At 38.5% G+C, this 16,338-nt stretch overlaps 1 protein-coding gene across 5 annotated transcripts in view; it reads right to left on the minus strand.

Annotated features, from left to right (window-relative positions):
* NREP (neuronal regeneration related protein) overlaps positions 1 to 16,338 on the minus strand; it is a 28,965-nt gene that overhangs the window by 12,269 nt on the left and 358 nt on the right. For 2 of the 5 annotated variants that reach the window (XM_008952098.4, XM_057302323.2), the window contains exons 2-3: positions 15,596 to 15,637; positions 14,233 to 14,293 (exon numbers count right to left, since the gene is read on the minus strand). In XM_008952098.4, the coding sequence (XP_008950346.1) occupies positions 14,233 to 14,235 (3 nt within the window). In that variant the 5' untranslated portion in view covers positions 14,236 to 14,293; positions 15,596 to 15,637. Of the gene's footprint in view, positions 1 to 14,232; positions 14,294 to 15,595; positions 16,189 to 16,338 lie in introns of those variants that run through there. The other 3 variants (XM_057302324.1, XM_057302325.1, XM_008952095.5) reach the window with 3 other exon arrangements.

A 16,338-nucleotide genomic window follows, 5' to 3' on the forward strand; every position in this document is an offset into this window, starting at 1 on the left:
CACTGTGCTGTCTCTCTAGAGACGTAGTCTTAGAGATCTGCCTAACCTTGTGAATGCTGCTTGGAGAAGAAGCACACAGTGGGGAAAACACGTTGCCACTGGAAGACAAAAAGATAAGCCTGCAGAACACTGGGCCATTCAGATGATGTACGTAACCTCTGCACATTCTGGAAAGCAGAATAAAAGTGCTGGGGCTTAGGTTGGCAAGCATTCTGGCTTGGGAGCTAAACGAAACATGCACTGACCTAATTTAAACACACAGATACACACACACACACACACACACACACACACACACACACATACATTGGAGCTGGCTGTGGTAACAAGGGTAATTACAGAGTATGCATTATGAACACCCAACTACTGCACTCTAGAGTCATAAATGCCCTCCTGCTAGAAAGGAAAGGAAGGCCTTTGTGGCACCTGCTGACACTCCTTGAGTTTCATTGCCTGGTAAGTCCTTAACATGTACAAATAGAGGTTGGGGGAGACAACTGTGTTTCAATAAGGAAGACAATGATGGCTCACTAATTGGTTAAACCCATTGGCATTAGCTTCGCTTCGGGTGCATATTCCCACTACGGGCACAGAAAACGTTCATATTTTATTAATATTATGCCACAGATGATGTTACTGTCCAACAACATTACATGTCAGGAAGGCAAAAGATTTACAATTCTTGATTTTATGAGTCGGGGTGTCTGAAACAAGCTTTGCAGACTTTACTAGTGGAATCCTCTAAATTCACTCTGCTCATTGTGAAGCCATCTTGAGAGGCCACTGATGAATATGTGGGAACCTGACAGCTGTGGAATTTTATTTCTAGACTTCTTTAACTAGGCACAGAAAGGAAAAGGAAATCTCCTTGCTGGCAACAAAATGAAAGTGTTTACATGTGAAATTAATCGTCAGCACAAAGAGCTTTCACAGTCACTCTGTTCCACAATGTAATATTCTGCTTGTTTGGCTGCTGAGTGTTTTAAAATTTTATTTCTAAGAATAATAGCAAAGACTTTCAAGGGGGGCAAGAAATCAAGTCAGGAGCCAGCCACAAAAGGTTAACAGAATTACCCGACTTTTCTTTTTCACCACGACTTAAAACCATTCATTACGTGAGTTTTCTGGGCTTTGATGGTACATGGTTCAAGGCCAGGTGCAGCAACGGCCAGCTAATTCAAGCATAGTGAACACGGAGGTCAGCTGCAAACGTTTACGTTGTGCAACATCGTGTTCCTCTCATTCCAGCCCCATTCCTTTCCAATAAGAGCACATTTAGCACAAAGCAATCCACCTAAAGACTCCATAAATCCAAAAAAGGGAGTCACTGATCGAGGAATTCTCAGATTTCTGCCAAGGCACCCTCCCTTGGACTGGAGGTCAGCCTGGTACAGTAATCGGAGCCAAACTGTGGACTGGACTCAAGGAATTAAGTTCAGCACTTCAAATCTTGACTTTTAATGGGCAATTTTTCTTTTGAGCAATGAAGAGAAAACAAAGTACAAATGGCTGGTAACAGCCCAAAGTAAACCAGGAGAAAAAGTACAAGAATAAAGCTTGGATACAAATCTTATAAGTAATATCTAAGAGCCTTTCCAAACAATGGGAAAAAAATAAAGCAGACTTTTTAAAACTTGGTTTGAGATTATGCAGTTGTGAGTGAACAATAATAAAGCAAAGGCCACAATACAAGGTAGTTGCTCTCTTTAGTGAAGAAAAAAAAAAAATCAGCCTTTGTTAGCTTGCAGCAAAAAGGCCCCTCAGGCATTTAAGCACAGCATAAGCTTTTCTTTGCCCCTGTGACCTCAAGAAATATGTTAATTCAAGAAATATGTTAATAAAATCTTTTACCTCCCTGGAGTGGAACCAGAATAAATATTTACTTAACACATCTGAGTTCTAAGTCTGGCCCACCTTATTCCATTATATAAATTGGTTTTAATTTGTAACTAAGAAATTAGGAATATGACATCTTGTGATGTTTCTCCTACTTTTAAGATATATTAAGAATTTAAAAAGAAAGAAAAAACTTGAATACTAATTCTATATTATGCCCCAGCACACCAAACTGCACTTGTGAATTTTAGAATGGTATTATTCACCACAATTGAGAGTAAAAGCTGTTGATATGCTTTCTAATACTAGACATCTGGAGTAGCAGGGCTTTTTCCAAGCACATTCCAAGGTTAATAGGAAACATCTAGACTTGCTTTTATTAGCTGGTTTGAATAATTTTAAGTTGGCTATGCCGAGTTTCACCTTCAAATAACTATATGAAGTTTAATTTCTAGTCATCAAGAATGCTATTTTTTCTTTCCTTCTGTCCAAAAATTACTGTGCTATCCACTAAAATCTTATGAAAATTTCCCCCCAACAACATGAAAGAATAATTATTCAAAAATATGATTTCTTTTGTTAAAGCCTTCAGTTAAGGGCTGATGAGGTAAGTATTTATTTAGACATAGGATTTTGGATTTTTCTTGGTCTGGGTGGATGAGATAGCTAGTTATTTTGAAGAGTCTGAAGACATTTCAAAGCATTCCTCTTGTTGACATGTGCAAGACAGAGCTTTCCAGAAAGTCTGCATTTTCTCCCGAAGTGCTCATTCCAAAAGAAACTATTCACTCTTTCCATCAATGTATCCTCTTCTACTGGTAGCTGCAAACCCTTCAGCATTTAGCTAAAGTTATTTCACAATTCAATGCTTGTCTTGCACTGTCCTGGTCATTTAAAAACTGGTATCTCTTCAATAGCAAATAGTATCATAACAGACCACTAAATTTGGAGGGAAAGTGGTTTCTATTGCAGATGGATGTAATTAAAATTGGTGTAAATCACAGGGTACAGAATTCTTATCTGGTAAGAATTCTGACTTTTTTTTAAAGAAGAAAAAATATATCCAGATCTGTATCCACATGCTATTTAAATGCTCAGGACAAAAAGAAGCCACTAAGAGGCTTCTAAGAAAACTGTCAGAAAACTAAAAGTACAAGAGGAATGGAATAGGGTTAGAATGGATATGCCCCTGCACACCACCTGGGTTTTCAACCCCTCTGGGTGGAGCCACGTCTGATTAAGTAGAGGGCTTCTCTCTGATGAGGGATTCAGTCTGGCAGTACCATGTGAGGCAGAGAAGACTGAAGGGAGGAGCTCCCAACCCAAACAGATGTGTTTCAGGGCTAGTTGTCACCCAAGAAACACAGGCTTCAAGAGTTGTGAAAATCCAAACTAGAGGCTTAAGTTCCCTAGAAAAAGAATCATCGGTAGTTTAATATGAAAAAGGTAGTAGTGGAAACTCAGGCTTTCATTCCAAATTCTGACTGTATTCTCCAACAAGAGAAGACCTCAACCACAGATTTTTCCCCTCAGTCTTTCTTCCATTGTAAACCAAACACCACAACTATACTTCTCCAAAAGAAGGGAACTATGAGCAATAAACAGTAGTTGGAACCCACAGAGACAGAGTATGTAAATTCAGGAACCCACAGTTTTCTATAGAAATGCATAGTACAATCCACTATAATGTTTTGTTAACTTTGGGCATGTTCTCCAGGTGCACTCATTTAATCTTCACAATGTTACCGCAAGGAAGAAATAAACCCATATATATATAAAGCGCTGGCAACAGGATCAGGCACATAAGTAAGCAGATCTGTGTTAGCTACTATTATCATCATCGTCACCATTTTACAGATGAGAACACTGAGGGAGAATAGTCAGGGAACCTGCCCAAGGTCTCCAGTGTTCATGTGTTGCTACAGTCCTGGAGGAAAGACCAGTCTTAGAGTAACAACTTTGGCTTGGCTACATTAAGACTTTGGATCTAATTAAACCCAAGCAATACTAGTAACCACAGGTTTTTTCTTTTTTCAATGTTCCCTGGAAGGAAATGTCCAGCACAATATAAATATGTAGCATCATTGCAGCTAATAACAAAATGCATTTGCTGAGAAACCAGATTGTTTTATATGACCCCCAAATGAACTCTCAAACAGTTCCTTCTCAGATGGCTACCAATGGACAATCTAATTCAGTATAGCTTTCTCTTTCATCAAATGCATTTGAAATCCTGTTCACTATAACTTTGCTTTTCGAAATGTTAACTCAATTTAAAAACAAACTGCTTAGTTAAAAAATATTTTATCAATGATCTGCAGACACACAAACCATATACTGCATAAAAATATGAAGTGTTTTTGTTCCTCTCAATTGAAGAATATAAACACTTTTCAGACAAGAGAGGCAGTATATAAACTACTAAGAATGATAAATTCAGGAAGAAAAATAAATTTAACCAGACTCCATCTGGAAACCTTTAATTAATGTATTAGAAATCCAGCCAGTTCTAAAGATGGACAAATGGAAAGATGCAGATGGGGCAACAAACTAATTATTAACATCCTAAAGGTATCAAATAGCAAATAATTAGGTATGCTGTATTTGATCCTCATATTGCAGGTAGAGTACTGTATTCAATCACAGTCAAAGATGTAGTGACCCTCTGACTTCATCTAAACAACATAATAACTCATCAATTTAGTAAAAATTCACAATGATTATCAGATGAATTGTTTCTATGATGCAAAGAACAAATTTAATTGGATTTCTGATTGAATTGATTGTGCCAGTGTAGACAGTCAAGCCTCATATAGTAAAATTAAAGTTCAAAAAGTGGTTATCATTTTTTTTAAAAAAAGGAAAAACAGGTTTAATAAAGATTAAATGAAAAGATGTGGAGACTTGTCTCCCAGACCTTGATAACAAGATCAAAACAATTTAAGATTCTATTATCAAGAAGTGAAAAAAATATGCAAGGCCAGGGCATTTCATGATATATATTTAGACCTAAGACTCCACAGGGCAGTAAGAAATGGAGACTCAGTTCTGGTCCACAGAATCCAGGCTTTGGAAAAGTTAAATCCAATTAATAAAGGACTAAAATTGTGAAGATAAGGGCTCAGAGATATGGACAGAATTTTTGATCCTATATTAACTAAATTGGCTAGGTATGTAATCTCAATTACCCAGTCAATAAAGAAATATTTACTAAGTACATTCTGCAGGTATTGAATATTTCATAGGCAGTTTTTAATCCTATACAATTAGCATCTTATCAACGAGTAAGTCCCATTAGTTTGGGCTGGAAATATCAAAGTAGCAAAGAAAATACTTTTTCAAAAAGATTTTTTCAAATTAAGCCACCAAATCCCTGGAAGTCTACTCAGGAAAGGGGTGGGCTAGTTAATATGATTTATCTATTCAAATTCTAATTCTGTTAACAACACAACCGAAATTCCGATATTGCATGCTTTTAAACGGTGGGTACATTCCCTGCACAGCATTCATTCTTTAAGCTACTATTAACTGGTTCCTCTGATGCAGAAGGTACTAGGTTAAGTGTTCAACCATGTGCTGCCTAGCACTGATCTACTGACACTCAACAATGTCTGGCAAATGAGCACAAGAACAGACTTTGACATCATAGTCCCAATGAGCCTTTTGGGTGGCTTTCACTAGGATGACTGAGTGGGAGGCATGAAACAGTACTTTGCGGAGGAAATAGTTAATATCAAACCCTTACTTGGGTCATGTTTATAAGCACCTTAGTCAATAAGTTTTATCCATATAAATAAATACTGACTAGTTTTCCCTTGATTGTCTGAAAGTTGGCTGCCAAAGAAGCAGTATCTTCTCCTAATTTCTACTCTTCCTGTCCAAGAATAAGTTCTATATCAGACACCAACTTTATCCAATGAAAGTGTCCTCAGAATGCCTGGACCCGTTTTAAACAAAACAACTTTTGTAGATTTCTCCTTGTTCAGCCACTGGACTGTAGTACTTTTCCCTGCTGGAATTGTATCAAACTCAATTCAGCAGGAAGGCTGTTACCTGCTCCAGTAATCAAAGGACATGGTGTGTGATGGTGATCTGAGTAAGAGCTGGGATGGAGGAGAGAAGAGCTGGAGCTGGCAGCCACAGCAAAACTTCTGTGCACATTATGAGTCTCCCTGTTGTTTTAATTACCTATTGGTGAGTCGTTGGCTTGGCATTTTTATTGGCAACAACTACTTGGCTACTCCCCCTTCCTTTTCAATCAATGGCTCTGGTTCCCAAATTTCAGTGAAAAGGGGCAGACAGACCTTCCTTTCATGCCACGTTCTCTTATGTTATTTACTCCTCCTCCTTCTTGAATATAAGTTATATTTATATTTTGCTCCATGAAAATAAGGAGGAACACTGAACCAAGCAGTCTAAAATCAGGGATTTAAAAATATCTCTAGCTAGATTATCATAACACTTTCAAGGCAAAAAGCTTAGATTAGAAACCATTCTAAGGTAATAATGGGCAACAATTTTACTTTAAAAGATTTCATTACCCTGTGAAACCAGGGCAGATTTGGTCTACTGTCATGACTGCCTCAGTCAGACTATTGAGACAAACTGTGCTGCCCGCTGGAAAAGCACCATTAATACCCTCACGCATAGTGGCGCCCCACAGCCAGTGTTGTGGATAAGATGTGTGGCACTACCCTAAAGTGATATTCCTTTTTTATCAGACCATACCAACCTAGCTTTCTGGATTCTCAGGACCTCTTCTGCCTAAAGGAGTGCAAAAGGAACACAGAATTTTAGAAGTCATTTTTGTAGTGTGCTTAGATCTCACTTAACTCTTCCCCCTTACTTCCCAAACATTTGAGCCTTCTAAAATGTTCACTGAAAGGCCCCTTTCAGTAGTAAATTGTTCATCAGTGTCTGTTCATTTCATTTCCTGGACTGCCTGACTTATAACCAAGCTATCGCAGCAGTGCAGTGTCCGGCCATAACTCATTGTATGATACCAAAGTGGGCCACCTGGTCCTGCCCAGAAATAACAGATTGTCATGTATCCATGACCACTGACTCATTCATTTATTCCGCAGACAGTTGTTGATCACTGAGGATGTGCCAGATCCTAGTTAGGTATGGGAGCACAGATCAGACTGGTTCATGGTGTGGGATCTATTCCAAGGTCTCATTAGGAAATGTCAGTGAAGGTTAGAGTTTCCTTTCACTTTGTAGAAAGAGAACACCAAACCACTTTGTAGAAAGAAAACACCAATTTCTCTACAATTTCATTACTGAAAGTTCTCTCTCAGTAATGAAACTTTTCTACATCTGAATTCACCATCCCACTGATAGAGGAAATGGAAAAAAAAGGCATCACAGCCTCAACTGCTACCAAAAAGGGAAAGGTGTTGCTCAGTTACTAAGTGGTCAATATTCTTCTATCAAGTATACAACCTCGAAGGGTAGAAAAACAAGCAGAAATAAGCCAGCCGCAAGAAGAAAGTTAAACATGTGATAAGTATACAGAGGAACATAAGAAGATTCCTACTGAATGTACTATGGTGTTTCAGAGAGAAGTTGCCATTCAAATTCAGTCTTGAAGAATGGCTTTATTTTGTCAGGAGGTGTATTCCTTCTAGAATCAAGCTAAGCAAAGGCACAGAAAGAGGGAATCCTGGGGCAGTTGAGAATAAGTAGCCTGCTCCCTCTAAGAAAATATAATCCACTATGGCTAGAAATAAAGGATTAATTCATATAGTTCCTGGCTTATCTGTCAAGCCACAGAAATAAAACTTTGGAAGTTCTAAACATAGCAGGTGAAAAAAAATTACTTGAAGGTATGAGGTGGAGAAGGCATAAAGAATTCAAGGAGCAATGCTTACCTATGTCACTGTTACTGAGAGATTTACAGACAAGTAACACCTCATCTAAAGGGGTTAAAAGAGCTACTCACATCATTTCATGTTGAAAATCTTGCAGCTGATGCATTCCAAGGTAACATTCTGTGCTGTTTATAAGAGATTGCAGGAAAAAAAAAAAATCCCTCTTGGACTTGGCTTTACTCGATTTTCGTCTATCATGTGATGAGATTCTCTTTGGTTGGTCACCAGACTACTGACTACATTAGTAACAGCATGTAGGCCTCAAATTGTAAACAATTTTATTGTGATGACATAAGTGTTGGCTTACATTTTCAATAAGTATGGTTAATCGGGAAGAAATGGAAAGAGAAAAGCAGCTGGGTACATGGGGGTGCAACTGATTAGCACATGCCAGCACCCAGTCAGCCTCACAGGAGGGAAGCATGATCTTTCTATCGGGGAGCTTGCAAGGCAGCAACATACTCTCTGGCCAAGCAGACACTGCTGAACCTGCTGGGATCTGCCAATGAAAGTGCTGCCAGTTTCTCAAGAAAAGGATAAGCATGCTCCCTTTTCCCTTCCCAGTTCCTTCTAGCTAGAGACCTTTCTTCTCTCCACCATTCCACCCCAGCCTAAGGGGAGTGAGAGGGAGCAATAAAGTAAGCTGTACCTTTAACCAGAAAGTGTAAGTGAGTGAGTGTGTGTGTTCTTTCCTGTTAAGCACAATCAAAAGGCAAAGAACCTGAGACAGGTTGGTAACCTGAGTGAGAGCCCTGGGCCATCTCTAAGATGCCTGCTCAGGGGCTTCCTATTGCTTAGCACATCAAGTCCTTGACTTCTAGGTCTAGTTTTTGAGGTCTGTCCTTGACAGCACAGAGGTCCTAAACAGGGAGGAAGATCTCCCCTATGACAGTAAAAAGGTACTATGCTTATTCTTGCAAGCCTAACTCTCTAATGCACTCCTTTTATCTGGAATACTCCTCTCTCTCATCTAAATCTACCCAAATATTCTTAAGTCTTCACTCACTCAATATAAGGACTGGTCCTAAGTCCTAGAAATAAAAAGCTTAATAAAAGCATAGTACTTACTCTCAAGGAGCAAATAGTCTACTTCTAGTTTCAAATTTTGTGCCAACTCCAATCGTTAATGGCGCCCTGGAACACTGTATTGAGGATTTTGAAATCATACTCAAGCTGAATAATAACGAGTGTCAAGGTTGATTAGCAATGTCTCCCACAGGTATAAAAGTTAGTGATGGAGATAGCCATATACTTGCTATTTCTGGCTCCAGCTTAATTTCTACCTTCTTAATATAAGTTTTCCACTATCCCCAATCCCCAGTCCTCACTAACATCACTCGTACCATTTAGCAGTAGATTATATTGTTTTACATTGTTAAGTTTGCTGCACATCACAGAATCACAGAAACAGATTCTACTGAACTAAGTGAAGGCTAGAAAGTTCCAATACTGGGAGTAAAGCTCCTCTTGGGTCCAGGCTGCAGGAAAAGCTGCTGTGAGCTTTAAATACCATAGCTGGATCCAACCCAGAGAGATGGCATCGCACCACACTGCCAGAGTGTGGCTCTGGAAGCTGGGAAAGTTTAGCCATTGCAAGTCACGTTCTTTTGGCAAGTGCCACACTTTTTGGTTTCACCGCACTTTGTTTTATCCCTTTAATAATGGAAAATAATTTTCTGTGTAAACTAAAATTGCATTCATTTCGGCTTCCCACCTCTTTTAAAAAAGAGGTTAAGGATACAAATTACTTCTAGTTCACAAAAACTAAACACGATTAAATCATTAAGAATGAATTAAAAAAATTCAACTTAATAGATGTTAATATGCACAGATGAAATATTTGTTGAGCTTCTACCATATACTTAATACTTTACCAAGCACTATATGAAGTTTATAAACCTTCTGGGGCCTATAATTTAGTTGAGCAAGGAAAGAAATGCATATGATCCAACTAACAAATAATCGCACCCTGGTTAATACCATGGTATTACTACTAATAACTGAAGTGATATTTAGAATTTAGCTGAGAGCCGTGTTAATGCTTAAGTCCCAAACCATTAGGGCTGTTAATACTTTTGCACTAACAGATCAATTTCAGGATCACTGCTATTTTTTAAACCATTGAAATGAACTATTCTTGAAGCTCTTCCTAGGTACAAAATATGTTCAGAAAAATCTATTTCAAATAAATTTACACCCAATAAATATTCTTAGCAATCATAATTTCTACAGATGTGGACTAAGAATTTATGATTAACCTGCTATCCAGTACAAAGTAGAGGAGCCTTTAAAATTGATATACTGTAATATATCTTTACCAACCAAGATGACATAATCCAAGTACATTCAATACATTTTCCTCTGGTATATTCAAATTGGATTTGCTGGTACGATTTCCTTATCCCTAGTTTTTTCTTGTATAACACGGGAATTATACAGATAATTCAGGCAAATCCTTCACTCCTACATCACTCCAGCAACATTTGGAATTACCAAGATGAATCAGACAAAATCAATTTTTTGAGCATAATTATTCAGATAATTATTTCAACCCTCCATTTCACTTTGGCTATGAGGATATGGCCTTAAAAGACTTTCCAACCAGGAACAGCACTAATTAAAAAAAATGTAGGACCAGGAAGTTACGCCAAGGATCCCCAGTCAGCCCAGTGCATCTGAATGCCACATCAGGTCTTTAACTGACCAAGTAAATTAATACTTCAAAGTATAAAATTCATTAATGGCCAAGTATAAATTTGGGTTTCACTCATTTGGTTTAGCAGAGTATTCATATTTTAGAAGTATATTTTCCTATTTTAGAAGTATTCATCTCAGGATTTAAAACAAAGTAAATTTCTTCAGTGTATTTATGATGATGATCTGATTTACATCTTTTAAAGAACTGTATCAGGTTAAAATGGAATGATACTCGGAACAGCTGTTTATTCTAAGATTGCTGCTCAAATACCTTTTCCTACCTGAACTATCTCTATAGCTCAAGAGGAAGCAGGACTGGGCTAACCCAAATAGACTATCCCAACTGTCCTAATTCCTCAAACGATTCCCAATTCTCTCCCTCACTGTTCACTGGAAACTGTGGTGAAAAAGAGAGTACCATATAAAATTATTCTCTTAGGTACTCTTCAGCATCTCCACAATCAAGAGTCACTGAGCAACTGGTATATTTACATTCTAAGCCCAATGGTACAAGCTATGAATAGGACCGCATCCCTCCCCAATCTTTGTCTTTTTCTTTAAACAAGGAAACCTTATGTTAATGGAGAGATTATTGAAAGAGTCTTCTTGTAAGCCCATGAATGCCACTTCACAAACTGTACAGAAAGCAGAGCTCTATGAATGGTACAATGGAGTCAACTCATCTGTTTTAAAAGCTCAGCATCAGTCTTAAAGAGAACTTATATTGTTCCAATTCCTAGGTCTCTGTTAAAACATAATGAACCCATGCTTATGTCACTGTGAGTCCATGTCACACACACACTGAGAGGCAAGTTTACTGTGTAGAAGGCAATCATGTTGAAAACCAGGACTTAACCTTGACATTGGATTAAATAACTTATTTTTTCAAACTATTCAATAGGATCATCTATTCATTCTGAACTGTTTTCTTCTCATTAACTTATCCAAAGCAAGTGCCTTTAAAATAGAATACCTAAATAAATAGAACTCATGTAAAATACAATCATAGCAATTAAAATTTAGCAAAAAGCCAAATGTAAATTAAAGAAATGCTGAAGACTTAATATCCTACTAATTGCAAAAAAAAACACAAAACTGTGGGGGTGGGAGAGGCATATTTACTAGAAAACAAAAAGTTGGAGAATGACTTATTGAAAAAAATGTTCTTTTCAACAAAGATACAGCAAACTATACTCAAAACTGACACTTTTAACAGTACTCTTGAGTTGCACAACCCTAGGTGCCACCATGCACAACTTTATGTAAATAGCACTCCGTGCAGTGGCGTTCAAGGAGGCCCATACACAGAACACATATAATTGGTGCCTCCTAGAGCTGCACCAGTTGATTTATATATATATATATGTGTATATATATACGTATATACGTATATATATGTGTATATATGTGTATATATGTATATATATGTAGATATATATAGATTATATATATACATTATAGATATATATAGATGATACAGAAGGCACTCGAGAATCCTTAAGTGTCTCCACATTATTGTTGTAAAACATTATCATTTTAGATATGTAAAAAGTCTAGATATTGAGTCACTGTTATGAATTCTGGAATCTACTAAATAATTTCTTACACTAAAATGAGCTGATTATAAATTTGTATTTGAAATAAGCCCTTTACTAAATAGGTAAAATATACTGAAATTAGATCCTCTTTAGCGTTTTAAATTATGTAACTGGAAATGCAAGTTTAACAGGAGAGCCATGCTTATGTATTTTCTAGAGGTGTCCAGGAGATAAATCTACTGCTTCACTAGAAGCAGTTTCTACTGTATGTGGGCTAAGTCTTCACTCTAAGTAAGCCAGTTACAGAGGTCCACAAAGTAATTCCAGTTTTAATCAAGGAAAGAAAACTAACTTGATTTTGCCAAAAGGCAGAAAGAGGAGATACAAAGACACCTCTAATATCACTTCTTAAAAAAAAAAAAAAGTGAAACCTTTTTTTACATTAATATGTGCAAAGACTTTTAAGATCTCAAGACTTTCTGGAAAAAGAGAATTGCTAGAAAGTTACTTGGAATCACCCACAGACAATAACTGTCAGTGGTTTCATTTCAGGCAATGGGCTTGTGCCAAAAGGGACTGACATCTTGATGAAAGGATCACCAAAAAGTTGTGAGAATTTTTTCATGAGTAAAAATCCTTCCAGGAGCAACAAATTGTGATTCCCCATTCTGCCACCATACATAAACGACAACTGCAAAAAAATTAACACGTAATAATAATTTGCATTTGCTTTTCTGCATTCAAATGGTTCCAACTTCCACTCTCAGCTTTGGCAGGCATGCTTACCTTCTACAAAGCTCATTCTACTTACTACTACAGAAACATGGTATCTTACTCTTTGAGCTTGATCTATAGAGTTAGTTTTGGTAGGGTCCATAGTCATATTTATGTTTAAACTGGTCACCTGACATATTGCAACATACATGAAACCTTTGTGATCTATTTATGGTCACAGAAAGTAGGTAACGTTCTCAGATAAAGAGCTTGGAGGCAAGGTGATGTGGCCAGTCACAGTAAAAAATAAGTAAACCCAAATACTTTACAGCAGTTGATTTTATTACCATCCTATTATTCTATGACAACAGCTAATTAAGAATTTAATATGAAGTTAGGAACCATTTGCACAAAATCCATGGATTAGCTTAATTTTATGTTCACTTCTTTTGTCTTTCTACCTCAAGTTCCTTAATTTGATCATTTTCAAACAAGGTCCATGTGGTGCTTTGACACCCACTTGTTGAAACGACAAGTGACGCACACATAAAAAATAAAACACTTGTTAATAAAAATCAAACTGAACTCATTTAACTGCCTGATTCATTTTTCTCCTTGGAAGCTTATACTTGGGTTGTTCTCAAAGAAAACATCAAAGATATCAGATTAAATTTTGATTCATTAAATTCCACCCTCGTTTCAAAGAAAAAAACTAAAACTAAATTTGGAAATCACACATTCTAAGTGACAAAGAGGTGTTTTAAAGAGTATAAACATCTGCAGTAGGACACGCTGTACTTCACTAAAAAGTTTTATGATATTTCTATTTTTTTTTTAGTTCATCTTATTTCCAAAGAGGAAATTTTTCGTAGATGATTAATATACTTATTCAGCTGCTTTTAATGTGTATTCCTTCTGTTTCCTTAATCAGTAATCAAACATTAAACTGCATTCTCTGTGGATCATAAGCTTTGTCAGAAATAGTTATACTTTTATTTAGAGGTTAGCATGCTTGACTTCTAAAATTGAGTACATGTCTCTCATAAATGAAATTATAAATCAAGAAAAATAACTAATTATATTTAAATAGATGGGGTACATTAATATAAAAATTCATGCTTTTCATCTATATTGCTTTAAAGGATAGCATATACAGTAGCTGTTTGATCAGCTGGACAGACTCCTCAGTTTTGGATAAGTTCGGCCTAGCTCTAAGACCCAAGGCTTTGTTTGAGCCCTACTGCTGTCACCACCTCCATGCGTGTCACAACACATCACTCTTCTTAAAGAACCGAATAGTTTCCGTTGTTCAAATTAAATAAATCCTCACTTCTGAAAGAGGAATTTTAGTCTTCTATTCAAAATAATTGCAAGTCAAAGAACTAATTTGCCACATCCAATTCACATAAATTGCTGTACTGCAACGCTTCCAGGAACTGGAGATAGAACCTTTTAAAGGTCAGATGGGGTGTAGAACAATGAAGGGTTGAGGCGGATGAAGATGGGTGGTTGATATTTATATGTAACAGACTGGTAAGAAGTACTGAGAATCTCCTCTGATGACCAAGTCTTACCATTTTGAGAATCTTAGTCTTGGGCTTCTATTCTCCCTCTCTTCAGTCCAGGGAGACCAACCTGCAAAATATGTTTAAATACAGTAGACACATCGCCTCACCACAGGTCAGCAAACGAAAAATGCCTCTTTAGAGGTTACAGACGAATAACCATTTTCTGTGGTTAAGATAAGTTACATGCAAATTATTGTTAACTACTGGGATTTCTGAAAGAGCTTTCCAAGTGGCCTATAGGCTTAACTAAGGGACAAAGGAATCCCTGGTACTTGGCTTTGCAGAGTCCTGGGCTATTCTTAGTGTTTGGTTCATCTTTAAATTGCATGAGTTCAAAAGGTTTAGCAACTTAAAAGTAGAACCAAGTGATAAAAATAGATTGTTTTCTGGCTGCTCTTTGTTCCCAGACATACTACTGGCAGTATATTTGCAATCAAGACGACAGAATAGGAATCAGCCTTCCACCGTGTAGTGTAATGCCTCAGAGTGGATATTTTTGGAAATGGCACTGCATTACATAACCTTCCGTGTTTAAAAAAAAAAAAAAAACCTACACGGCGGGGGGGTGGGGGGAGTCAGGAATATACACCATTATGTCCTTCTCCCTAAACCAAATAAACATTAATGTACATACTGCTGCAGTGATTTACCCTCAACCTTTATATTATCAGAAGACCGCTCTTTTGTTAACACAGTTATGACAAAAATTAAGATGAATGGAGAAACTAAAAGTTCTCAAAAAGGGTATCATTCGCTCTTAGAGTTTTCCTATAATGTTATTATAGATACACATAAATGCACATCAGATTATTATAATCACCAAGAAAAAAACAGTCATTTATTTTAAGGCCCTCCCCGCCAAAGTTCAACTGCTTTATAAGAAAATGCAGAAAAAAGTGCTGCAAGATCGAATGCCTAAGAAGACCCTCGGAAGCAGCAGCATTGAAAGAGTAATCAAGTGTAAGGGCGGAGGGACACAAATTCATTTTATGAAAAGGGAGGAAAAGCTTGCATGCACCAAAGTGCATTTAATGCAAAGAAACAGAACAGTTTCTAACAAGGCTTTAGGAGCAAGAAGAACAAAATTAACCACACCAACAAGCACAAAACCCCACCCCTTCCCAAAAGAATTCATTTCTCCCTCTGAACTTGTGCATTTTAGAAAAAACCCAAGTTAAATTCCAGCCTGAATGCAGCACAACCAAAATGCCAGAATTTCTCCAAGGTACACGCTTCAGCTCTTTAAAATTTAGAGGGAAGAAGCATGAACTCTGCAGGGTTGAAGGGTCCAGCTAAGAGCAACGGCAAGGAATCGACACAAAAGAGAAACCAGCGCTCCCAGCCGGGGATAGGAATGGCATATACTTACAGACAAAAGCCCCGCTCCCTGTTCACTCTCTCCTCTCTACACCTGAAACACAAATGTGGTTGAAAAAGGGCAACATGCTAGAAAGACAGATTGGGGGGGGAGGGGGGATTGGGGGAGGGAGGGGGAGGGGAAAGGGGTGGAGGAAGAGGAGGGAGGAGGGGGAAGGGAAACAAAACCCAAACCGGCTTCACTTCCAAGAAGTGCAGCCTTGGAAAAAGGAGGAGGAGATCATCTCCCTGCCTCGCGCTCTCTCTCCAAGAGTGTGTGTGTCTCTCTCTTTCTCTAAGAGTCTCTCTCTCTCCCTTTCCCTCTCTCTCCCGCTAGTGTGCTAGTGAACAATGAGCTAATTCTGATGGAGCTGGCGCGGAGCCAGCGCCCCAGCCTTGCTGCCACTGTGCAGCCGCCTAGGAGCCAGACTGCTTACTCGGCAGGAATCGGCGGCTCTGGGCCCCGTCGGCGAGCGGCCAACAGGCGCGCGCGCCCCGACACCCCGCACCCGCGCCCCGGGCGCCCCGCTCGCCGCGCCGCCCCCACTGCACCGCGCGGCGCCCTGGGGAGACAAAGCGGACCCGCAGCTCTGCGCCCCGGCCCCGCCCCGGGAGCACGGCGCGCGCAAATCCCCGGCCTTCCTCCCCGTCCCCGGCCTTCCTCCCCGCCCCCGGCCAGCCTCTCCGCCTCGACGTGCGGTTGCTTTTCAGACAAATAAGGAGGTGGAGGAGGCGGTTTGGGGGCGCGCCAGGCGT

Source organism: Pan paniscus, chromosome 4 (assembly GCF_029289425.2).
Source record: "Pan paniscus chromosome 4, NHGRI_mPanPan1-v2.0_pri, whole genome shotgun sequence".
NCBI classification, from domain to species: Eukaryota; Metazoa; Chordata; class Mammalia; order Primates; family Hominidae; genus Pan; species Pan paniscus.